We start from the raw sequence: 24,763 nt of genomic DNA, 5'->3' as shown, positions 1-24,763 counted from the left end.
ACATCAACAGCTGAGCTAAATGGGGGGCAATGTGCCAGTCTTGTCCCCATCCACTAGAGGTCGCTCTTGTCAATCAGAAACTTTGAAACCGTTGAACAGTCTATGGTTGAAACTCTCTGGTTGAAACCTTTGAAAGGAATGAAAAACAACACATTGTTGGTTAATGAAAATAATAATAATATTGTTATGAGTGTCATAGTGTGTTTAATATTTTGATTAGACTGCAAGTAAAAGATTTATTTTCCTTTTAATATTTTATTTTCACAATTCAACTGAAAAGATGTATTAAGATTCAGTCACCTTGGCAATTACAGTAGTCATAAAAACGCGTCTTTTGCCAAATGTGATGAAGCTAGTCTGGGGTATTGATGCTGCTGGATGAATAAAACAGTAAACGTTTAAATTCATGAGCGCACAGGGAGCGCACCATCGCACAGGCCGACGAATGGCCGATTGGCCAATCGCAGAGCTACCATCGGCGTTGCCAGGTCTGCTTATTATAAGCGACTTTGGGCTTGTTTTTCTCCAAAGTTGCTTGTAAATATTGGTAGTGGGTTGCGGTTTTCTGGCCTTGTCTCTAAAGTCTAGTTGCTTATTTGGGCTTGTTTCCTAATGTTGTGTAAAACCAGTGGTTCTCAAACATTTTCAAATCAAGGACCCCAAAAACCCCAACATAGACCTGGTTGCTTGTTTCTCTCGCAAAATATGGCAATAATGGTTTCCATTTGCGACAGCTGCATCTTGTTTTTGGTAGATTGTAGCCTATGTTACAAAAGGCTGCTCGTTTCCAGGGAACCTGGAAGGGGGGAAGAATCAGTCCTTGGAGGAAGAAGAAGATGTGAACGCAGTGAGAGTTTAAAGTAAGACATCTACTGGGAAGTTAAATGTGTCCATGATAACATCTTCTCAGTGCTCACAGCTACAAGGAACACTGTTGAATTTCTCGAGCGTGAGCAGCAGTGTTGCCATGTCGGCTTATTTTAAGCGACGTTGTGCTTGTTTTTCTGTGAAGTTGCTTGTAAATGTTTTTGGCTCGTTTCTAACGTGTAGTTGCTTATTTGGTTCCATTTTATTATTTAAACAAGTGGTTCTCAAATATTTCCTGGCCATGGACCCCAAATTAGTATGTTTTTGTTCGTTGTCCTTAAACCCCATCTGAAAATGTTATTGTGCCAGGGGAGCCCCGCATACCAGATTTGTGTTGTTGGAATGATTCAAACATCTTAAAAATATTCACCTTATTTCAAGATAATAAAAAAAAGATCTATAAGCTCACTGTGAGCTTGTAGATTGGCTATTTTCAAATAGCCAATGCATATAGGTTTGAAGTGTTCATGTGGCCTATTTAGTCGCTTCTTTTGGGCTTGTTTTCCTAGACCTGGTCGCTTGTTTCTCACAGAATCTGGCAACACTGCTAGCTGTGTCTTGTAAACAAGCTAGCTAGAACAGCTAGCTCCCTCATTTTGGGTCGCTGAGGTGAGATAAAACAACGTTGTATTATTGTTTTGTTCTTATTACAACACTGGCTAATTTATTGATCTATTACCACCGACTGTTGTGTGATCTTGTTAAAGAAGACCGACCATCTTTGACGAACTTTGCGCTAACTTGGCTAAACATGAAATGAATCGATGAATGGCAGAGATACTTTGCTTGCCTGATGAAAGATAAGCGCAACAGTGTAACTAAGTACATTTACTCAAGTACAGTCTGTACTCAAGTACAATTTGAGGTATATCAAGAGGCAAATGTTTGAATTATACAATTATTTGAAAACTTTAGTTGCAGAGTTTTTTTTTGTAGATTGTGATTATTATTACAAAACATAATCGTGACGCATTGTGAACTTCTAGATCTGCTATTTTCAAAATATTTTTATACATTTGAAATGGGACTTTTGGTACTTTAAGTACATTTTCATAAAAAATACTTTTGTACTATTACTGAAGTAAAACTTGTGAGTACTTCTTCCACCACTGGTACATGTTAATAAGGAGCAGTAAAAAAAAAACAAAAAAGTAGGAATGAACGGGTCACCACCAGTAGTGACGTAAGCACTAAGCAGTGTATTTTTGTTTCGTTTTCGTCCTTCAGGAAAGCATGAGAGAGAAAAGAGAGAGTATGGTGACAGACCCTGCATGGTTGTATGATGGAAGGACTGGGAAAGGAGCACTCTGTGTGCAGTTCTAGACCATGGCTCAGTCACCCACAACCAGAAGGCTCAACTCTGCTTTGGAAACTCCCAGACTGCCTCTCCACCTTCGAGAACACCACCTCCACCTTTACAAGCAAACAAGTATGTTCTGTATGTCAGTGTTTCTCAAACTTTTGTGCCACGTACCTCCAGAAGCAAAGATTTTTGTTAAAAATGTTCGCTTTAAAAAAAAATGTAATATATTTTTAAAGATTGGCACAAATGTTTACGATTTTTCAAAAAAGCAGATGACATGCTATGAGCTTGTATATCTGCCATTTTTGAATAGCCAAAGTATAAAATATGGTTAAAGTGGTTAAAATGATTTGACGCTATATTAACTTATTTTGCTCTGGACCCCCTGGTACCCCACCAAAGACCCCTGGGGATCCCCGGACCCCACTTTGACAACCAATGCTGTATGTGGCTATATGCTCCTACCAGCCACTCACCCTTCCACTCTTAACAAATGACATTTCAGGAGGAGCAGGGTAAATGGAGCAATTTTTCTGTGGAGAAAAGAACAATGCTGTCTCTGGCACAGTGACCTAGTTAGTTCAAAATAGTAATGTTCTTCTTTTTTAAGTAATGCCACCTGTTATCCACAGGGCAAAAACAAGATTGTTAGGGTTGAGTCAGTACAAGGGGGAAAGTGCGATGGCTGCTTTTAATATATTTATCAATATTATATCTATCATGACATGAGACTAGATATCGTCCGAGATTTTGCATATATCGTGATATGGCATACGTGTATTTTTGATGCGTTGTGAGGTTGTTGATCAGATATTTTGCAGTTTTTTAAAATGTTGAACATTGAAATACTAACTAAATCACAATATGTTTTCAATTCATTGAAGATTGATTGAATACTTATTAACACAATTATTAACAGCACAGAAAGTGCAGTCAAAGGCAATGCTATAAGGATAACACAAAAAGCCCCACAGGCTTGTTTCCATTGTACTCAATTAATCAGTAATGCATACAATACCAATACAAAACATATTGGAATAAAGCTCAGAGTAGAATCATAAAGTGTATTTAGAGAGACAGGAGGGCTGTGGGCGTTGGGCAGACAAGAGGATTCTACTATCAAGATGTTCAAGGAGTTAATCTATGTTCACTTGTATTTTGAGGACAGGAATTATTTTAGGTTAGTTTGGATAGCAAATTGAGAACCTCATGTCTTTTGGTAGGTCATTCGACATTTTGGTGGCAGCATAGTAGAATGCATTCCCATGTTTGAGACAATTGTTTGAGAAACGAGGTCAGATGATCTCCTTCTGGTGTTATGCCCATGGGAATCACTCACTCTAGAGAAGTAGTTTGACTGCCATCTGGACACTGATCCTGAGTATTTTAAAGACCTGGTAATGACATAACATCAACAACGTATCAGCTAGTAGATGGTTTATTTCTAAGGGAGTACCTAACTTGGTAAGCTAAGTCTTTAAACTGTTTAATATGTTGCTCAAACAATACAACATTTTTGTATTTTGCCTTCATCTCCCATCACTCCGCTGCAGAAATTGAGGGTGCACTGTACTCATTGAAATTGCAATACCAACGTCAATGCATGTCATTATTTATTCACAGCATGTTAACATCATTGTAACAGAAATACAATTTATATTCCTATTCGATTATTGATTTATTATTCATTTATTGTTCATCTTATTTCAGTAATTCAGTTCTATTCTTATGACTGTGTTCTGAGTAGTTACATGTTATGTCTGAATGTAGTGTACTAGCAAAGCAAGTAAACAAGACTGATAATGGGCCACCTGCATATTACGTAGGCTTGAAAGAACTGCTTAGCCAATTGCTTTATCAGCCTGTCTGTTGGGATTCTATTTGTATCCTTGGGGGTTAGATTGTGTCGAGGTCAAGGACATGTATGCGAACAGAAGATGCATTTTGTATCATGATTCTCAGTGTGTCTCCCTATTACACAGCTGAGAGTGAAACGCCATGTTTTTCAAGTCAAGCAGACAAATGTCAGTCCTCAGAAATGGGACAATTTGCATCCTCTTAAAAATCTGTATTTAAGCTTCACCAACTTTCAGATCAGGGGGCAACCCTGGCAACCGACGCTTTTCACATTTTATTATTTTATTTTCTTTCTTTAATTTCATTATTTATTGTCATCTGTTGTATCAAATAATTTACCTTGACATTTAGTAGCAATTCAGCAGTCTTTTCTCCACTAACCGTTTTCCTTTTACCTTTTCAAATCAGTAATAATGATCAAATAAAGAGAACTCTGGAAAAGAGGTTAAATGATAAGCACTATCTTTTCTAACAGACTAATGGGATTTCCCTTAAGCTTTTATCAGAATTCTCCAATGAATTAAAAAAATGTCAGCTTTTGGACATGTCAAAAGTGCAACAAATCCGTAGCAATTTCTCCGGTATGTGCAATATAGATCTCATCTGCTTGTATTTTTTACCAGCGTGTAAAGCAAGCTGATCTAAAAACACACCGCGAAAAAGGGGAGCACCTGTGATGTTTTGAAGAAAAAGGATGCCCGTCACTTTTGACGATAAGTGCGAATGGTTGAATGTTGAGTTCAGGCTACGGGATCTGTCGCTATGATTACAGCAAGCTATGGGATCATCCCTAGCTGCTGGCTACACACTACCACACATGGAGAACACAGACGCTGCAAACTTATAAAGGACTTTCATTTAGGGCCCGATGAAAGTTTTTTTTTTTTTTTACTGTTTTTGTCCCACATGAAGTGAACAGATCTGGCTTAGAAAGCAGTGCACATTGCTCTCTCTCTCTCTTACAATATGAATTGCTTTCTTACAATTTCAATATGAAAGGTATTACTTTGTTCTGGGATGTTCAGCAATAAAAATGACAGTCCATGCACATGACAGTAGCGGCCTCCTCCCAAAGTTTAACTAAGCATATAACCGTCTACACAGCACATAACTCAAAGTCTGCAATACTTTGAGTGCGCACATATGGACTAGTTTTTTATATACACAGATTTACAAATAAAAGGGCGGCCCAGTCGGTATCCCAGTCAATGACATTTATGTCATTTGTTTGGTAATGTTTAGTAAGATGCAAGAGTTATGAGAGTATACTTTTCAAGGGGTTTAGCTTGCCACAAGCTGGTCTTAATATGACTGTCATATCTTGTTTCCCCCAGAACGATTACATGGACAACAGAAAACCCATGCTGGAGCTGAAAGATGTCCCCCCTCCTCCACACCATACCTCATCCTCTTCATCCCATCCCTTCCCTCTTGCCTCTCTCCCCCTGCCCCCTCCTTGCTTGCCAGCTCCTCAGCTTCCACAAGATTCCTACCAGCAGCAACAAGGGGGTAGCCCCAAAGTAAGCATTTGCACGCATTGTGAGCACTGCAGCACAGGCGAATATGGGGTTTCAGGTGTGTTAGGAGTTGGTAATAATATAGCACATGGTGGTGTTGTCTCACTCTATATGGCCCCTAGCTCTGTGGAACCATCAATCAGCACTAGTAATACTAGCTCTATAGCCTCAACTCTAAATGCATATCCGCACAACCCTTGCCATGGAAGTGGCGGTGATACCTTTGACTCTATACGCAGTCCTGGCCGTTACAAGCTGCATCTGCCCCCCTCTGTAGCCACCCGCAAGCCCCCGTCTGCTCACTGCTACCTCCCCTGCTGTACAGGGCTTCTCCACACCTATCCATCTATCCCATGCAGTCAATCTTGCCTCTTCCCAGTTCCTTCTTCAGCCCCCCTGGCTGCCCCTCTCCCTTCTCTACCTTCTCTGCCCTCTGTTCCAACCTCTATGCATGGCTCTTGTCTGGTCTCGTCTGCCTGCTACCCCTGCGGTGTGGACTACAGCTCCACTGCTGTGGGAAGCCAGAGAATCACAGCACATGGTGACCACTCTACCACCACTGCCATCACCACCACCTCCTCAGCACACTTCTACTCTAATCCCATGCACCTAAATGTAGAACGCACAGTTTGTCTGAAGGGGGCACACTACTGCCAGGAATGCATGTTGAAGGTTGGTAGAATTCCCTAGTTTTTATACTTGAGTATACAAAGCACTGGTGACTTAAGTGTGGAAATCGATGTGTACACATGTAAATTGATTTTAATATTTATTATTCATGTTGCTTTTGAGTTTTCACACAAACTATTCAATCTGTGACCATTTACAGCCTGTGAATAGTCTGCTTCCTGAGTCAGACAAGGGGTGGCCGAACGTTCCCCTCCCCTCGCACCAGACTGCTCCTATCCCCATCCCCATGTGTAACGGCTGTGGCACATCCTCTGACGGCATGCTGCTGATTCCGCCCTCTAGCCTGGGCAAAGGTGGCCAGAAGTATGGTCAGTGGAATCAGTAATTTAAATTTGCATGAACACAATTTTGCATTAACACAATGTACATAAATATGTGTATTAATCTTTACAAGCAGTTCAATCACTATTGGGGAGAAAACTGCCTGTGAGAGTACAGTGCACATTGTCAGAAATGCCCAGACTAAAAATAAAGGTGTCAAATGTATTTATATTTTTTGGTAGAAGGGACATCACAGAACCCAAAACAAACCTAACCAAGAAAAATTGAAATTTCATGATATAGGCCCTTTAATTTTGATGAACAACTGAGAAAAAGGAGACTGTGCCCATAAATGACTTCTGACTAAATGAATGTCTTCTGTATTGTTTTTAAAAGGCTCTCCAGAGAGTGGTGGCCCAGAGAACATCCCGCCAGTAGGTGTATTTTGGGACATTGAGAATTGCCACGTGCCCAGTGGGCGCTCAGCTGGTGCTGTAGTCCAGCGTATTCGCAGTCGCTTTTTCCAGGGACACCGTGAGGCAGAGTTCATTAGTGTATGTGACATCAGCAAGGAGAGCAAGGCTGTCATCCAAGAGCTGAACAACTGCCAGGTAACGCTAACTGCAATTAATCCATAAAACATATTGTATTATTTAACCTTTATACTTTACACACACTATGCTGCAGTTCGTGCATGATTTCCAGGCATCCTGGTGGTGCAGGAGGAAGGTTCCTGCCCACCATCAAAGGGACTAGGGGTTTTCCAACATTCACAATTGGCTGTGTTTGAGCATGGGAAGCCGGGCGGGGAGGGCAATCTGTCGCTGGGCTAGTGACTCCTACAGGTTGGTCAGGGAACCTGTTCAGCATGGAGAAGCACTAGATTGAAACCACCATTGAAACTTACTGCCAGGCGAAAAGAAGTGGCTGGTGACTAGCCACTTCATGTGTATTGGAGGAGACTCATGCTTCTGTAGGGGTTGGCTGTGAAAATTGGGAATTGGCATAACAAATTGTTAGAAAAAGGTTTGGGGGATGCATGATTTCCTACAAAGAAATGTGCATGGAAAATAAAGGTGAAAACAAGATGCCAATCTCACATGAATGTTTACTTCACCAGGTGACTGTTGCCCACATCAACGCCACAGCCAAGAATGCTGCTGATGATAAACTTCGGCAGAGCCTACGGCGCTTTGCAGAAACCCATACTGCGCCTGCCACTGTTGTCCTAGTTTCCTGTGAGTTCCCCTCAGCTCAGACTCAGTCATCATCTGGACTGTTTATTTTAAGCCTTTGAGGGTCGTCTTATTTTTTACAGTGCATCACTGAAGGTGCCAGCCGTCTAGAACATGCTTTGTCTGTATCTGAGTTTGTATCTCTGGCCCCATAAAGGTCCAGAGATGCAAACCGCACAAGCATAGATTGGCTGCTATGCCAATCGTAGCTTAATGTTTGCACATGATGGGTGATGTCTGGGCATTGTTTTCAGATAATAAAGACATTTCATGATGTAGACTAAAGGGATTTAAGACATTTCATGATTTAGACTAGGGGATTGAAGACATTTCATGATTTAGACTAGGGGATTGAAGGCAGTTATGCCACAAAACTGCTATTTCATTTGGCCAACTGGTTGAAAGCCTTTTCAATTGTACCTGGGAACACACAATCATATTTTATTAGTAGTATTCTTACACATTTTCCCATTTGCAGCGGATGTGAACTTTGCTAGTGAGCTGAGTGATCTGCGCCATCGCCATGGTTTCCAGGTGATCCTGGTTCATGGTAGCCACACCTCCCCAGCTCTGCTGCAGCATGCCCATCGCCACATAGCCTTTGCAGAGATCACCGCTGATCTTCCACCACGTATGCCCATCAATGCACAGGTAGGCCACACAATTTGGTAGTATTTGTCCAACCCTTGATTTGATCTGGGTCTTTTCAGTGGATTAGCATAAATGACTACTCATTAAAATCCTCAGTATTGGTTTAACTAAAATGGAACCATTCCATAGACCTGTAAGGGTCTATTTGGTTCCATTTGTGCGCTTGAGTTAAATTAACACTCAGGATTTTACAGTGCAGCGGTCATCTTCAGTTTGAGTTTATCAAGGGGGGTCTGAGTAATGCAGTTCGAATGTTGAAAGGAATGCCACCTTGACAGCAACCTCATAATCTTCCTCAGATTTGTTGGGCATTGTATGTGAACTGATGCTTGTGGTGTTAAAAGGGGATACTACATTCATGTCTTACAAAAAATAAAAGAATCCAAACCCAGAGTGCGGCGCTGTTTCTTCCTCCTCCCTCCCCCCAGCCTAGTTTCAACCTCCTCTATGTGCACAACCTTCCTGTCAACTGTGACAAGAGCTTCCGGAATGCTGTGAAGGTCAGGCTTCGCCGCCTGTCAGACAACTGTGGTGGCAAGGTGTTGGGCGTGTCCCAAGGCACAGCAGTCCTTCGCTTTGGTAGCCAAGAGGCTGCCGAGCGTGCTCGCAAGCGCATGGAGAATGAAGACGTTTTTGGCCACAGCATCAGCCTTTCATTTTCCCCCCGGCCCAAAGACGATACAATTCCTGAGTCCGAGCCTCAACTCCATCCCATGCCCCAGTCCTATCAGTTCCAGGATACTCTGCCTATCCATCCCCTATCCCTATCCTCGTCCTTCTCCTTTCTACCCTTGGAGAAGCCCAGGTCCCCCAGGAGGCGACGGCGAGCAGCCCGCCTTTACCAGACCCCCAGCCTCATGCCTGAAAGGCCCTACAGCCCCAGGAGGGGTTGCAGTGGGCCTCCCGGTGGTGTCCCAGCCAAGCCCCATCAGGTCAGCAGCCATGACAGTGCCTGCACCCCCCCCCCCACCCTCAAACCCAAATCGCCTATAAATCCCTGCCTGAGCTTCTGCATGACGCTTCTTCCTGATGTGCCATCATATCGCTTGTTGCGCTTGCTATGTGTGATTCATCTGCCTAACCCCTGTCTGTGCTGGCAAGCAGCTTCTCAGTCTTAAATTAGTGCTTTTTCTGTCACCTTCATTGTGTGATATGTCCCTTCTTTCATTCTCAATGTTTCTGTCTGGTTTTAGTGTTTGTTCAATTTGTCGTCTTTTGTGTCAAATATCTGTTCATCTAATATAGCTTCATCTGATTAACAAATTTGGTTCATCCCGCTTTATCAGCCTGCAATGCTCTTAGTCAAGTAGTTCTGTAAAGAAAACCAACGTGACATTGCTTCTTGGTTTTTCTCGATGTATTCTTTCTAATCAAACAAAACTCAGGTGGAGAGCCATGCATGACTGAATATTTGTGCCATTTTCATGCCATTTCCTGTATTCGCTCCCCTTGCCTTGTTTTCATTTGTGCTAACAAACTGATTTGTTACTTTCCCCTCATGTGATGTTCTAACCTCTAATTTCTGCCTTGCATATTTGTGGTTCAGGAGCTAGGTGGTGTGGAGATCAAGCCCAAGCTGGGCTTCCACCACCTAGATAAAGACCGCACTGGCTCCTCTTCCCCCCAAAGCAATGGGGAGACGGTAACCACAGAACAGCTGCCCAAGGCTGGCCTTATTGGAGAGTCCATGTACAGGAGAAGGTACTTGAATGAATAGTAATGACATTGAAGAGAAATATGATTTAATCTTTTGATAAGCTCATCTTCTGCTTTACATTTAGCAAGTTGACATTTAGCAAGTTGACATTTAACAAGTGGGTAAGTGCAAAATTGTGGCTTAATTCTTAACATGCCTGTCTCTTCTGTCCTCCAATGTAGAAGAGAGTGCTCTAGTCCTCGCAGTGCGACAGACTCCTCAGTGGAGCGAGGAGAATTCCATGTCAGCACACCCTCGGCCTTCAGCAAGTTGAACCTACACAGGAGTTTCAGCCCCCTTGTTCACACACAGGGCTCCTGGTCCCCCAGGTGACATATTAGCTTTTCAAAACTGCATGAGGGGAAAGTAATTAAAACAAAACAAAAATATTAACTGAACCTAATCCACTCATTGTTGTGCTGCCTTTCCCACTTCACCGCCTTATCTGTCTCTCACTTTATTGTATATGTATAATTACATGGTCCTGTATATAATTTGGGGTATTTGTGCTGTTCTGTGGTTAACAAGTTATGCATTACTTTTCCTTTCCGAACTCAAGGAGTGCATCTCCCTGCCTGTCCAGCCGCTCCTCACCCCTCCTGGCTGCCCCCCGTAGTCCTTGCCCTGATGAGCCCTTCTCTGAAGGGGCAGATGTCCAAGTGACCAACCTGGACTACAGGATGTCCCGCAAGGATCTGCAGCAGGCACTGCATGACACCTTCTCCCGATATGGCAAGGTGGGTTATGAGAAAGCGACAAGAGGCTGTGGATTTTAGAACGGCTAAAGGCCTCTACACACCAAGGGGAATGGAAATGCATCCATAGAATGTTCAGTAAATATTGTAAACAAGATGTGATCCTGATGCATGCAGTCCAGGTGTGTGTTTATTGAGTATTTTACAAGGGGACTCAGCCAATACAATCATCAAGGACTGCAACTATCTCTTTAGGTTGAGTGATATCCTAGCTAATTGTTTTTCTTGATAGTCTCAATTATGAGTCTTGACTATTTTGAGAAGAGAATGTCATTTTGATTACGTGAGTCACTTTTCCTAAGATAAGATTCTTCTCTGCGTGTGGACCTGAATTATGGACCATGTGAATCAATATTATTTTGCAGTCACTATGTAACTATGTTGGGGTTGTACTTCACATTTGGTGTGTGTTTGTGTAGGTGAAGGGTGTGGAGCTGAGCCCTCACACAGACTACCAGTTGAAAGCCACAGTCCAGATGTTCTCCCTCCAGCATGCTATAAGTGCTGTCAGTGGCCTTCACCGTTACAAGATCGGAGGAAAGCGCATGCAGGTCTCTCTCATCACTGGGGGCAGCAACAATAAGTCCCTTGCACTGCTCAGGTAACATTGTATAATACACATGGTGTGCTATGTTTGATTACGGCTTGTATTCATCCACAGGATGATTTTTGCTTAATGATATTTATGGATAGTAACATCTAGCAAGGCGCTTGATGAAAAACTAGTGCTGAATGCACAAATTGCATTTGATTGTGGACCATTTTAGATTAAAATGTTGCAAATACTAGGGAGCTGTTATTCCAATGTGCAGACATGTTTTCTCATCTTTCATGTTTTTTTTGCTTAAAGCTGCAATCCACAACTTGGTGGTGAATGAAATGTTATTTTAAATTGTATGTTACAGTATGTTTATAGAAAATAACTAACAGAGCTGTGGTGGTTGTAGATCTCTCTGATCTTCTACTGAGAAATGTAGAACCTGTGGTCATGTACAGTATGACCACTACTAGTTGGCAAGGGGTATTGAGAAATTGTGGTGAGGTACTGTAGGACCACTACTGATTAACAAGAGTTACTGTATGAAGCTGAAAGCGTAGCATCTCCCTGCCCAAACAGGCTTTCCATCTAGGCTCAGTAGTTAAAAATGTTGCGCTTGTGTGGGTTTGGCTCCCAGCTAGGAAATATATCTTACAGATTGCAGCTTAAATTCTCTTAGAAGTTTGATTGTTGAACAAGCCATTTTTCTTGTTTGGAATTCTAATTGAGAGTTTCTGCTTTGTTTCTATAGCACTGAGATTATCAGCATCCTTCAAGATGCACCTGCCCACTGCCTTCCTCTTTTCAAATTCACTGAGATCTATGAGAAAAAGTAAGCAATAGTCTAATTTTTCAACAGCCTCTCTACATTTTTCATGTTTTTGAAATGAATATTGTAAACGTACACTCAAATTAATTTTCGCGTCCACTGTCCCCATCGCCACACTCCAGGTGTTCCCGCAAATTAGTAGTGGGAGATCTCTACAGACTGCCAGAAGTGGTGGCGTTGCGGGACCAGGGAGGTTCCAGACTGCTGTGTCTTCTTCCCAGCAGCCAGATGCGGCAGAGTCCACTAGGTTCTTCCCAGTCCCAGGAGGGCTCTTCTTCAGCTAGCGGGAGCCCTGTGGTGTTTGAAGAGCTGGAGTATCACGAGCCCATCTGCCGTCACCACTTCACCCAGCAAGACTTCAGGTATGGAACAGAACATGCATGCATAAGGAGCGTGTGTCCTGTTTTGTCCGTCAATTCAGTAATCGTATACTTTGTTTGGTCACTCTGTCGCTTCTGCAAAGACCTACTTCATATTCAAATGGTTACACTATTCTGTGGAGGTCTGCTTGAGCAACTGAAGGTTAAGTTCTTGTATAGTTCCTTGTCAGCAATATTCCATGCTGAAAGAGGTTAAATTATTGTATCGTTCCTTGTTGGGGCATTATTTATTCAATGTTCCTCAGCCCACTTTTCTGAGTTCTGCGACTGAGTGACTTTCACGACTTTCACATCATTACTGCTACTGATTTTTCCCCGTTTTGTTTTCACAATTGACTATGCAGCGAGGCCGACTTTGACCCGGACTCCTATAAAATCCCATTTGTAGTGATGTCTCTGAGTGCCTTGGCCTCTCAGGTCCACAGTCTGCTGCAGTCACATGAGGGCACCCTTCCTCTGCTTAGGTAAGAGCTGGATGTTAAATTAATATACAGCCCAAGTTTACATATAGTCCCTGTCGGGCAAAACATTTGTATGTCCAAAACCGTTACTTTTCAGGATAATGGAAAAACAAACTGTTCCAATGAATGCAGTGCAGTTATTATTAGTGACAAGCTCTTGTTAATACTTAACCAGCTTTCACTTTTATTTTTTTTTAGAAAATAGCTAATCTAAAAGCTCACATTGCAATGTGACGGGTTGTGAGTTTGTTGAACGGTTATTTTTTATACTGTCATACAACAAAGTTGAAATATGAAAGAAAATGTATTGGATCGTTTTGAACCTTATAAAGTGAATGTGTCGTGTTGAATTTTACTCAGCTTTCCTGAGTGCTATGCAGCAAAGTTCAGCCCACTCCAGCTGGATGATGAGACGGTGGAGGGTGGTGTTCCCCTGGAGCACCTCATCACCTGCATCCCCAGCATCACAATTGTCACTGCCCAGAATGGCTTCAAGGTCATCAAATGGATGCACAGCAAACCGCCAGCTCTTAACCCAGGTAAGGAAACTCTGAGCACCCAAAGTGACCGGTCCAGAAAGTAAAGGATCAATTTCCTTTCATGCGTGTGGTGGTACAGTATTACACTTGTAGTATTATGTCCCCCCCATAAAGGACAATGAACACTTAAAAAACACACACAGTGTGAGTAAGCGTTGCCTACTCTGTTTGATGAGTGTGTGTGTGTGTGTGTGCTGGTTTTCAGGGCAGGCGGTACTGCTCTATTTGATGTGTGGGCGCTGATATTCAGGCGGTACTACACCATGATGTGTGGGCGTTGGTATTCAGGTGGTAGTGGTACTACTCTAGTTGATGTGTGGGGCGCTGGTCTTCAGGCGGTACTACTCTATTTGATGTGTGGGCGCTGATATTCAGGCGGTACTACACCATGATGTGTGGGCGTTGGTATTATTCAGGTGGTAGTGGTACTGCTCTAGTTGATGTGTGAGTGCTGGTATTCAGGCTGGGGGCTTACAGCATTGATACTGTACATGACATGAGAAATCATGGCAATAAAGATGACCACTTCACAGCAGGGGGCTTACATCACATAGACTCAAGCTATACTTGACTAAACACTATCAAGACTATTTTAGTTTGTGTATTTATCATATCAGTCTTATCTATTGTTAAAATGATAAATGGTACATGCCTGCAGTGCGGTGTGCAGACAGCCATCTAATTTAGCTTTGCGCACCGTGAAGTAATCCTACTTTATTATAATCATTATCATCGTCCTATTATAAATGTGCGAACTGTTCGTTAATTCTGAATATATTCCTGGAATCACAACATAGCTGAGGGGCACATGTTTACAATTTGCTTGTAGATGAGAGTTAAAAAAAAGAAATGTTTACCAACTTTATCTATATCCTCCAGAACCATGGATACAGCGCTGCAAGAGCCCAGTGGGGAACCCTCAGCTCATTCAGTTCAGTCGGGAGATTATTGATCTGTTGAAGAGTCGGCCATCATGTATTATGCCCATCAACAAGTTCATACCCTCTTACCATCACCACTTTGCCAAGCAGTGCCGTGTCTCTGACTATGGCTACTCCAAGCTGATAGAGCTTCTAGAGGCTGTGCCACATGTTTTGCAGGTACTTATTTTTTAATGTTATGTAAATACGTCTGTCCATTCCTAATGTTTAATCATGCACCATATGTCTACTGTACTTTGCAGTTACAGGATAGTTAAGAAAATAGAAAGAACACAAGGCACCGTGAACCTATACGCAATGTCTGGGAGCTTGCTCAAAAAAAAATTCACCCACTCTTTTACACCTGTAATCGTGTAATATGATCACGGTTATTGACGTTCTGATTTTTATTTAACACTGACCCCACTTTTGTGTCATACAGATCCTAGGCATGGGCACCAAGCGCCTTTTGACCCTAACTCATCGTGCCCAGGTTAAGCGTTTCACTCAGGATCTCCTCAAACTGCTCAAGTTCCAAGCCAGCAAGCAAGTGGCTATTAAGGACTTCATGCAGGCATACCATTGGTCAGTACACCTAGTATGTCGTTTGGCATTTCTTAGTGTCCTTTTTTTATGTAGATGTTTTTCTGCATCCTCTGTTTTTAGTTTTTAAAGCTCCAATTTATTAACACATTTTCATTTATGTTGGATGATCTTGAGTATTGGACTGCTTAAGCATTGTGGGTTTTCTATATATTTTTTTATATTCTACACCATATACCAGGTGCTTCTCCAGGGACTGGCGGGTTATAGATTATGGCATATGTGACCTGCTGGATCTCCTGGCTGAGATCCCTGACACCACCATCACTATAACGTACCAGGACACAGACATGGTCATCTCTGTCCCCAAGAGAGGTCAGAAACGTAATTGATATGGCACAAAGAATATCAGACTGGATTAATTAAATCATTCACTCATCTGTTCCTCTGCATCTACCCTCAGAGCGTACAGTAGATGAGATGGAGCGTACCAAGCAGTTTGGCAAGGAGGTGGTGGACCTGCTGCGTCACCAGCCCCACTGCCGCATGCCCTTCAGCAAGTTGATCCCCACCTACCATCACCACTTTGGTCGTCAGTGCAAGCTCTCCTACTACGGCTTCAATAAGCTCATAGAGCTTTTTGAAGCCATCCCTGATGTACTAATGGTGAGTTGGAAAGGGCTCAAATATCTTGTAGTGTTGTACTGGTGGCACTCTCAAATCCTGATTCCTCTTAAGCTATCGTGCCACAGGTTGAGGACATGCAGTAGTATGTCTCTCGCAGTAGGTGTCTGCTAAATTAATCTTCAATTATGGCATCAAATCTGAGCAGGGACACCGATACTTTCCCGGATTGAGTGTGCTAGATAAGCGCTTCTGCTAAATGTCTGAATTGTGAATTAGTCTGATGTGTTACTAATATCTAGTGCTCCAAACTCTCAGGTGTTAGAGTGCGGTGAGGAGAAGGTTCTGACCCTAACAGAGGTGGAGCGCATTAAAGCACTGGCAGCCCAGCTGGTGAAGCTGTTGCGAGCCCAGAGAAACTCCAGCCTCCCTGTCACTCAGCTGCTCAGCGAGTACAGCAAGACCTTTGGCTATGGCCTGCGCCTGCAGGACTATGACGCCAGCTCTCTGCCCGCTTTGTTGGCCAAACTTTGCCATGTTGTCAAGGTAAGGCCTGCCTGATTGAGAGTTAAGGGACATTTTTGCATTTCCATTTCAGATATTCTTTTAACTGCTTTTAAAAAGCATGTGTCAAACAACAGTTGGGAAGATATTCACAATGTATTTCTAAATGCCCCCAAGTGGCTTCTCAAAGCATAACATGGAAATCGCTATTTTGAATCAGGAATGGGTCATCTGTGTGATTTGTGCAGATCCGTTGAGAAAATGTTTGGGGGGGTGACGACTGATAGCCAGACAAAAAACACCCCAAGGAATGGGGCCTATATTAAATGAAAGGGGGATACATGTTTGGAGGATGCAAATCAATCGACTGTCAAGCAGACCTGTCAAGCAAATGCCCGAAGAGCCGGAGCCTGTCAATTTCAGTGCATTCGTAAATATGCTCTGAGCTCTCTGGTCGTTCTAAAATTCAGCGCGTTGTGATCAGGGGAGCACTCAAAGCGCAAATATTTATAACGATGGTGGAGGAAGTCATGCAAAATGCAATGTTTGCGGCTTGTTTGATACTGATTCTTTGATATTGATATAATTTTTTACTGGAAATTCACATTGCTTTTACTTTGAGTGTCTGTGCCAGCTATATACTGCCTTGAGATTTTAATTGCTTTAACAGTTTATTTTATTCTGTGTATGTTTTGAAACATACATGCATGTTCTGTTTTTGTTAAATGAAACTCTGCCCTACTGGCCAGGCCCCTCTTGTAAAATAGATACTATATCTCAATGAGATCTACCTGATTAAATATAGATTTATCACAACAATAATACACATGATATGACTTGAGTATACAATGTCCACTCAATAATACCAAGAGGACATGCCTCCCGAATCCGGACCCCTCTCGTGGGTCTGTCTTTTGCCTGCTCATTCATCCGTCTCACGTTTTTCCCCCCTAACCAGTAGGTAAAATGCATCAGGAAAACAAACTAGGCACAGTTTTCTGGCAAAAATATATGTATAGATTTGTTTTTGGGCCTTTGCATCCCTGTGAGTTTCTGATGGGGTTGCATTTAAATGAAGCCATCTAATGAGAGGAACAATCTTTTCAAATATCTCCATATCTCCTAAGGTGGTGGATGGTCTGGAGGGTCGAGAAGTACAGTTGATAAACAGAAAGTCTCTGCGCTCGCTAACCTGCCAACTACTGGCCCTGCTTATGTCCCTGGAGGACGAGCAGTCAGCCATTGGTCTGAAAGTGGAGGAGCTGAGCCAGCGCTACCTGGCTGTCCACAAGACGCCACTTAATCCCTGTGAATATGGCTTCCTCTCCCTCAGTGAATTGCTGAAGAGCTTGCCCTACCTTGTAGAGGTGAGTTTAACAAATTGATTCTCTTCCGTTCTACAAAACGTCTTTGCTTCTAGCTTGCTGCTTGTTCTAAAGTTTCTCATGTTCTCAGTTTCTGGCTCGCTTGTTCTAAAGTTTCTCCTGTTCTCTCCTCATATATTCTCTTTTCTGTTGTACCCCTACCAACTGCTTCCTATGTGCATAGATTGAACCGTTTTTTACAATGGTCCTCTTTCATCCCCCTCAGTTGTATTATGAAGATGCCAGTCAAGACGCAACTTTATATAGCCGCAGTGCCAGCGGCCGGGAGGAGTGGGTTAGACTTACCAAGCTTTACCAGTTTGCCCGTAACGTGCGTTCCCTACTCCACACCTACCACTACAACCAGATCTTCCTCACAGAGTTCCCCGGAGCCTACAGCAAGTTCACGGGCTGCAGCCTTCAGCCACGAGCTTTCGGCTACACCAGCACTGATGAGCTACTAAGTGCTATTCCACAGGTTTGAGACACCTCAGTTTATGTCAAAATTAATACTGAATTATTTATTTTGTCCCCATGGATTAGGTTAATTGAAATGCGATTGTACCACAAGCGTACGCTAACTGCTTGATCTTGCACACAAAGTGATCTGTAGGTTAGTTTATTTCTGTCACTGCTCCATGCCATTGCACAATACTGCATGGTGAAAATCTTATGCAATCTGTGTACTTTAAAGTTTGTTTTTTAGCACCTTCTGTTTACACACTTAAATCCAGGAAACCCTCTATTCAGGTTGATGTGAAAATGTTACACATCAAGCTTAAATGTTTTTTTCTGGAGGTTGACAACTAGTGTATTCTCATCAATCAGGTGGTCTGGATCAAAGGGCACAGCCACAAGAGGATTATCGTTTTGAAGAACGATATGAAAGGTAAACGAGACACACTATATATTTAAATTATACTTAAGTAATAATCATAATCCTGGGTAGTATCCGTTTTGTTTTTTACATCGTTTCATTTACACTCAGGATTTTGCAGTGTACTTTTAAGTCCCCATTACCAATATGCAATTAGCAGATGGATATCATGTCATTTTGAGCTAAAAATATGGTCTTTTGGGGCTTTCTTACTGGGACTTAGTGGGAGGTACAGCCTTATGCTTATCATCTGGCAATTAAGATGCGATTTTTCTAGTTGGTCTCATCTGCCCTTCATGTGTGTGTTTATGTGCACTGTTTGGTGTCCAGCTAAGGCAAGCTCTGTAGCATCTGACAGCCCCCTGCCAGAGGAGGAGAACAGGGAGAGCCGCAGAGACAGCCTCTCTAGCGATGCCACCTCAAGAACTCACAGTCCAGGTAAAATAACAAGAAACAAAAGTCGACATTCTTGAGAAACTACGAAGAGGTTTGTTAAAGTCTCGATACAAAACGAAAATCAAGATGGAAATTGGGGAAGCAAACATTTAATATCAAAAGTAAAACAAAACGAAATAAAATCGTTTTTCTTTTGCTATTTTTATACACTCTAGTCTAGTGGTACTAACGCTCTTTTAGATTAAAGCATCCAAATGTCACATGCTTCTTCTTACGCTGCAGGGATGCTAGATGATGGTGGAACAGGAGATGGAGGACTTTTGTTCTTGACGTCCCCAGTAGATCTGCTGTGTGGTCCTGTGCCGTCCTGCCTGCCCTCCCCTGAACTCCACCCAGACCCAGTTCTTCTGCCGGCTGACCTCATTCACTTTGAGGGAAAGACCCCACCACCTCCAGCAACCTCCATAGGTTAGTGCTAATGCTCCACATGAATGCTTTGCTTTTTAGTGTTTAAGCCAGATTCAACTAGGAGAGGTCCTAAAAAGCAAACGTCCTTTGACCAATTCTGACAAGCCTATACCATACCATATTATTTGGGGAAATTAGTTAACTCATTCACTGCCAGAATAATGCATAAATAAATCATCCACTGCCAGCGATTTTCTTACCTTTTCAAATAGTCACAGAATATTTATTCTGCTACTCACGGGGGGGGGGGGGGTTCCCTGTGCTTCTGCAAAAACAAAACTGTCATCGCAACAAATGGCACGTCTGGTCAAAAATGCATAGTAAAACACAGGAGGTGAGATACAGGCGATTTCCCAAATACGTTAACGAGGAAGTGAATGGAGCAGTAAATCTTGGATCACGTGATCACCCAGTGCATCTGGGGATGAAATGGTCACTCAAGTGTTAGCGAAGAGCGCCATCTAGTGGAAACACCAAAAACAAAGCCGTCCTTGGCAGTCTGAGCCTTTGGAAATAAGTCATCATAAGCATCCTTGGCACTGAATGAATTAACTTTGGTTAGTTATGGAATTCATCCATTAAAGATATTGGCGCATGCGCTGAATGACCCATAACATTCCATAATTCCACCAGTCCAGTCTGCACTCGTTGCTCTGTTATCTGATGGCTGATAGATCAAAACAAGATGGAAAGGGAACCTGTGCATGGCCCTATCTAGACTGGGGGAGGGACCGCAAAAAGGCTGCGCAATTTACAAGCTGCAACCATTGCATTTTAATCATTTGACAGTGTATATAAATTATATATAATATTTATATAAAGATTGCCCACAAAAAGTTTGTAAACTTAACTTGGGTTGATTGTTTCTCGCCTTAATACCAATTGGTATTGTATTTTTTTTTCTCGATTAGTCACCTTTACAACGAGGTATAACTTTTAACTGTAAGGATCGTGGACTGAGTAACAAAGCCAAACGTGTGGGTAACGCCTCCAAATAATTTGCCCTAATATGCTTCTGTTGGTAATTGCTCTTGTTTTGAGTGGCCTGCCAGCACACACGTGCTGAGAGGTGTGTACCCTGGTACCATTTGCTGAGCATGGGTCCTGCAACTTTGACATCAGTCTTTGGTACTGTTGTGAAAATCAGTTTCCACTTGCCATATTGCTCGGGCCTTATCCTGAAAGGACAAACGTGGCATCTTTCCATGCAAAGTTGCAAGGCCCATGCTCAGGTGCCAGTCACACGCCTGTGGGTAAATGACAAAACATTTACCCACACATTTTGCTGTGTTTCTCATTCCACGAATGCTCAATCCTTACAAGCTGTACCTCGTTGTAAAGATGACTAATCAGCGATAAAAATGATATAAAATACAATACCAATTGGTATAAGTTTCAGTTTTTTTTTGTGAGCAGTTTATATCGTAATTCATAGTATATACACACAGACTGTATATATACTGTGTGTGTGTGTGTGTGTGTGTGTGTGTGTGTGTGTGTGTGTGTGTGTGTGTGTGTGTGTGTGCGCACAAAGCCATAGCGTTTTGTCTGGGAACTCTTATTTGCTTTTAGCGTATCTTGTACTTCTGTTTTCAGAAAGCGATAAACCTGCGGTGTCAGTCAGTCCCACATCTGATGACATGCAGCCTGGTGCTACAGCAGAGTCTGCTGTTGCCCCACCCCGGCAGTTTCAAACCAGCAAGGCCACAACCTCAATTGACAGTCCCAGCAGAAAGGCCCCACGTAGCAAAATTAAGCTAGCTGTTAATTTCTCATTTGCAGCTGGCCCCTGATCGCTATAGCTCTCTCTGAGATGCACACATCTAGATAGCAGGTGACACATGCAACTCTTAAAGAGAAGAGTTATCTGGTTCCACTTAAGAAATGGTCCTGAAGGACATTGCTCTTGTACCCACTACTTGCCAACAGACTGTTGCGTTCTTCTGTCTTCTCAGTTCTGTATTAATAACCATTCATTTTCCCATGTCTTGTTCTTTTCACAATGTGTCCTTGTGAGATTTCTCCCCAAGCTGTGATTTTCCTCTTGCAGATTTTCTGCAACTTTTTGTTTTATTTGTCAGAACTTTCCAACTTCTGCTTTCCAACTTCTGTTGGGGTTTCTAGCCAGGGAAGTTGAGATCCATACTGGGTGATGGATCACCTTGTGACTCACAGCGGACAATGAATGAACCGGAAAAATGAGTTAGTTGGCACTGTATGCTGAATATTCACATTAGGAGTGCTGCTAAGACTATTAACAAAATTAGCTAAAATCCCAGATATTTATCTACCAACAATCTCTGTTTATAGAGAATTATTGAGAATTTTATGTTCATAAGTATTGTTAAAGTGAGGAACCGTGATGTTTAGTTGGTGCTTGGCTGTGTCTCAGAAAAGACAGAACCTTTCATTTATAAATTTGTACAAAAGCACATTTCACAGTTTCACCTTTTCAGACAGCCACAGAAACTAGTAAATTCTATAATAGAACTGCCCACTTCATTGTTTCAGGCTTCTCTTAGGGACTGATTAACATGAAGTGTTTCCTCTGTAGAGATGTTGAGGTAATTTGTCTTTCAGATATTCTCTTGTCCTGTCTCTTTCATGAAATGGACCAGAATTGTTCTTTTTATTGACACTATAGTATTTATAATATTTTGCAGTCTGTAAAGTAGGGCTGAAGTTAATGGAGTAATCTGGTGGAAAGTCGATGACTGGACTGAACAGATTCATATTCAGGGAACTGTTAAATGCCGTGTTTTCATGGCCTATAAACGGTTACAGCTCGGATCTGAAGGTCTTTGTGAGTTATTGCAGCCAGCACTACTCTCAAGAATATAGTTGGAATGGCCAGGCATTTTCTTACACAGTGAAATCCAACCAAATGGACCTGGTTAAATTTAACACTGAGGATTGTACTGTGTAGGCGGCATTAGCAGAGACGTCACTGTGTCAGCCAGCTGCCAACCCATTTATGTTGTTTTAGCTGTACTTCGTCAGTGGTGTGGTTTACAATTGAGAAGGTGGTGTGAAATATGTTTGGTGTGCATAAATAATTGTTATGCATGGTGTAAACCAAGGGGAGCACATGAGAACGGAGACTTTTCTAAGATCCATTCAGTCTTATCATTTCCACAACATTATAGGGATTGTAGACTTGACATCACCCTTGCACTTGTCACTTAAAAGCTCAAGGTTGTTTGAGTAAACCCTGTTGCTGCTAAGCATTGCGTCTGTGGTGATGTCTATGCTAGGTTGATGACTTGGAGGTGAGCTGAGCGCTCCTTAGTTTTGCTTTGTAATGACAAGGTAAATGGGTCTGTGTTTTTAGTGAGATGGGAGGTGGAAGGCTTTATGGGGAACAGAACAGGAAGTCCCCTGAAATATAGTATGACACACAGAGGACCCCCCTGTGGCTCTCTGGAACCTGCCTGGCTTTTACAATGGCTTGTATCTGCCATGGCACTGAAGGAATAGCTTTTGGATGCCTTGCCACACCCATCTCAATCTCATGGAGTTTTTACTTATTGTATGTTTTCTTTGTTTTCTTGTCTCAAGTGCTGATGACGGTGCTGGTTGTTTGATTCCCCACTAAATGCCTGCTTCCCACAAATGGGTTTAGCAAGACCAATTCACCACTGAAGTTAAGAGGGCTGCTACTGTTTCTTAATAGAACGTGTTTGTAGAATGGGCAGGTGCCCATTTTATCCTTTTCTGTCAGATTTGTTTTTCTATCTAATGTTGGCATTTTCATCATGACTTTCCTCATTGAAAGACTAAATTTAGATTTGAAGTTTAAAGAAGAAAAACAACGTGTTGCATGCTGAGTCTCATGCCCTATTCATATCACTATAACCACTCTCTCTATTTCCCAGATTGCCATTTGATATGCTTTTAATTGGGGATGTTGATGGGTTTCCCCCTTAATCTTTTAGTAATTGTCTGAAAACCTCATAAGAGATTTACTTTGGCAATAAACAAATGTGTTTTTGTGTATTTGGCGCAAAACCAAACTCTCACAAGTGCTACAGTGACTACTAACTCAAGAAGGTTAACACATATTTTCTTTTTGGCTTTCTCCTTGGTTTGGTTACATCAGTGAGAAGCTGTCACACTGGTCAGAATATGCACCTTTGCATAGTTTTGGTTCATTAGAGATATGCTGTGAATTAGGTTGTTAACGGGGGGAAAAAATGTTTGAATTCTGGTTCTTTGAAATCTAATTGCATTTATCCATTAGATTTCACAGTGGTACTTTTTGTCAAGCCCCCTTGATGTTTAAGTTGCATGTCTCAACTGCTCTAGACTCGTATATGTTCTACTGTTGTAGAATTGTGTATTATGGAACTTCTTTCAGTGACCTAGTCAGATGTGTTTTTCCCTCTTCTCTCACTGATGTATCCCCCCACCCCACATTCACCTCCCCTTGGTTCCTCTGCCTCACAGAAGTTGCTGTAACAGTCTAAAATTGTTGATGGGACCAAATTGATTTCTGTTATGAATAAATAATAAAATTCACAAGCATTAACTCTGGTTGGTAGAGATGTTTTCTTTTCTGTGATACTCATGTTCAGGTGTTTTTTACACAACAAAATAACCCACCATATTCCTGAAAGATGCTTTTTATTTAAACATATGTACAGGTAGCTCCAGCTCATTGTCTGCATATGTATTTAACATTGGGGACATTCTTTAATGTATTATTACTACTACAGAATGCCAAGTTAGCAGGAAGAGGATAAAGTCTGACAAAGATCAACACTTGGCTTTACATAGTCACTAATGCTCTAAATACACTTCATTCAAACACTAAGATTTATGGCATTTACAAGAACTGCATTCATTTCCTGGTTTTATTAAAAGAAGGAAAAAAGCAAGACTAAATTCACTGGATGCAAGTTGCTACTTCTGTTGGCATTATCCATCGTAACAATGAATCTTGTTGCTCTAGCATAGTCCTTTTTTGTTTGTTTTTATTTCCTGTGGCCGATGTCTAAAGGTGAGGTTACTGTGGCCAGCGACGCATTGGCACTGATGAATGAGAGAATGCATCATAGATACACATAAAAATACATACCGAACAATCACATCATGTTTTATAATATTACCTGAAAGGAGTGTAGACAAATGAGTCAATATAGTTTATCCTTATTTCGGCTTGGAATTATGCCGTTATAGTCAAAGCACACTGTCTGAACTTGTCTTAACTCAACACGGTACAAAATATCTACAGGCTGGCACCTTTGTTCTAATCATGCACTTCAGTTTACATTAGTCCCTACTTGATCCGTTTCAGATGGTAACCATTATGAGCAGACATAGGACCATTGAACCTGATGTGTACTGAAGCATAGAGAGGTGCACAGGTTGGTGTAAAATGGTTTGATGTTGAACAGAAGCATGAATAACCATTATCTACTTTTCTATCCATTTGCAAGAGAACCCTGGGATATGTAGTGAACTTGGGGACATTGTGCTTATAGTTTTG

The 24,763-nt window shown here is 42.0% G+C and overlaps 1 protein-coding gene across 4 annotated transcripts; it reads left to right on the top strand.

Moving 5' to 3' along the window:
* Positions 1–769: 769 nt before the first annotated feature.
* Positions 770–23,803, top strand: marf1 (meiosis regulator and mRNA stability factor 1). Of its 4 annotated transcripts, none has more exons than XM_084040928.1 (27): positions 770–860; positions 2,095–2,296; positions 5,362–5,547; positions 6,374–6,542; positions 6,892–7,106; positions 7,616–7,733; positions 8,209–8,381; positions 8,810–9,313; positions 9,928–10,082; positions 10,260–10,406; positions 10,637–10,814; positions 11,252–11,433; positions 12,122–12,202; positions 12,322–12,561; positions 12,924–13,043; positions 13,401–13,579; positions 14,459–14,679; positions 14,942–15,084; positions 15,284–15,417; positions 15,506–15,708; positions 15,985–16,212; positions 17,298–17,537; positions 17,761–18,012; positions 18,363–18,423; positions 18,742–18,849; positions 19,090–19,275; positions 20,872–23,803. In XM_084040928.1, the coding sequence occupies exons 2-27, from the start codon at positions 2,147–2,149 to the stop codon at positions 21,066–21,068; spliced, it is 4,770 nt and encodes a 1,589-aa protein (XP_083897054.1). In that variant the 5' UTR covers positions 770–860; positions 2,095–2,146; the 3' UTR covers positions 21,069–23,803. The 4 variants fall into 4 exon arrangements, with proteins under 4 accessions (XP_083897054.1, XP_083897053.1, XP_083897051.1 ...); XM_084040927.1 differs by having other exon boundaries at positions 5,362–6,216; positions 19,147–19,275; XM_084040925.1 differs by having other exon boundaries at positions 5,362–6,216.
* The last annotated feature ends 960 nt before the right edge of the window (positions 23,804–24,763 follow it).

This window comes from Gymnoscopelus microlampas (genome assembly GCF_963454915.1).
Source record: "Gymnoscopelus microlampas genome assembly, chromosome: 2".
Lineage (NCBI taxonomy): Eukaryota > Metazoa > Chordata > Actinopteri > Myctophiformes > Myctophidae > Gymnoscopelus > Gymnoscopelus microlampas.
This window is presented reverse-complemented; position numbering and strand designations above follow the sequence as displayed.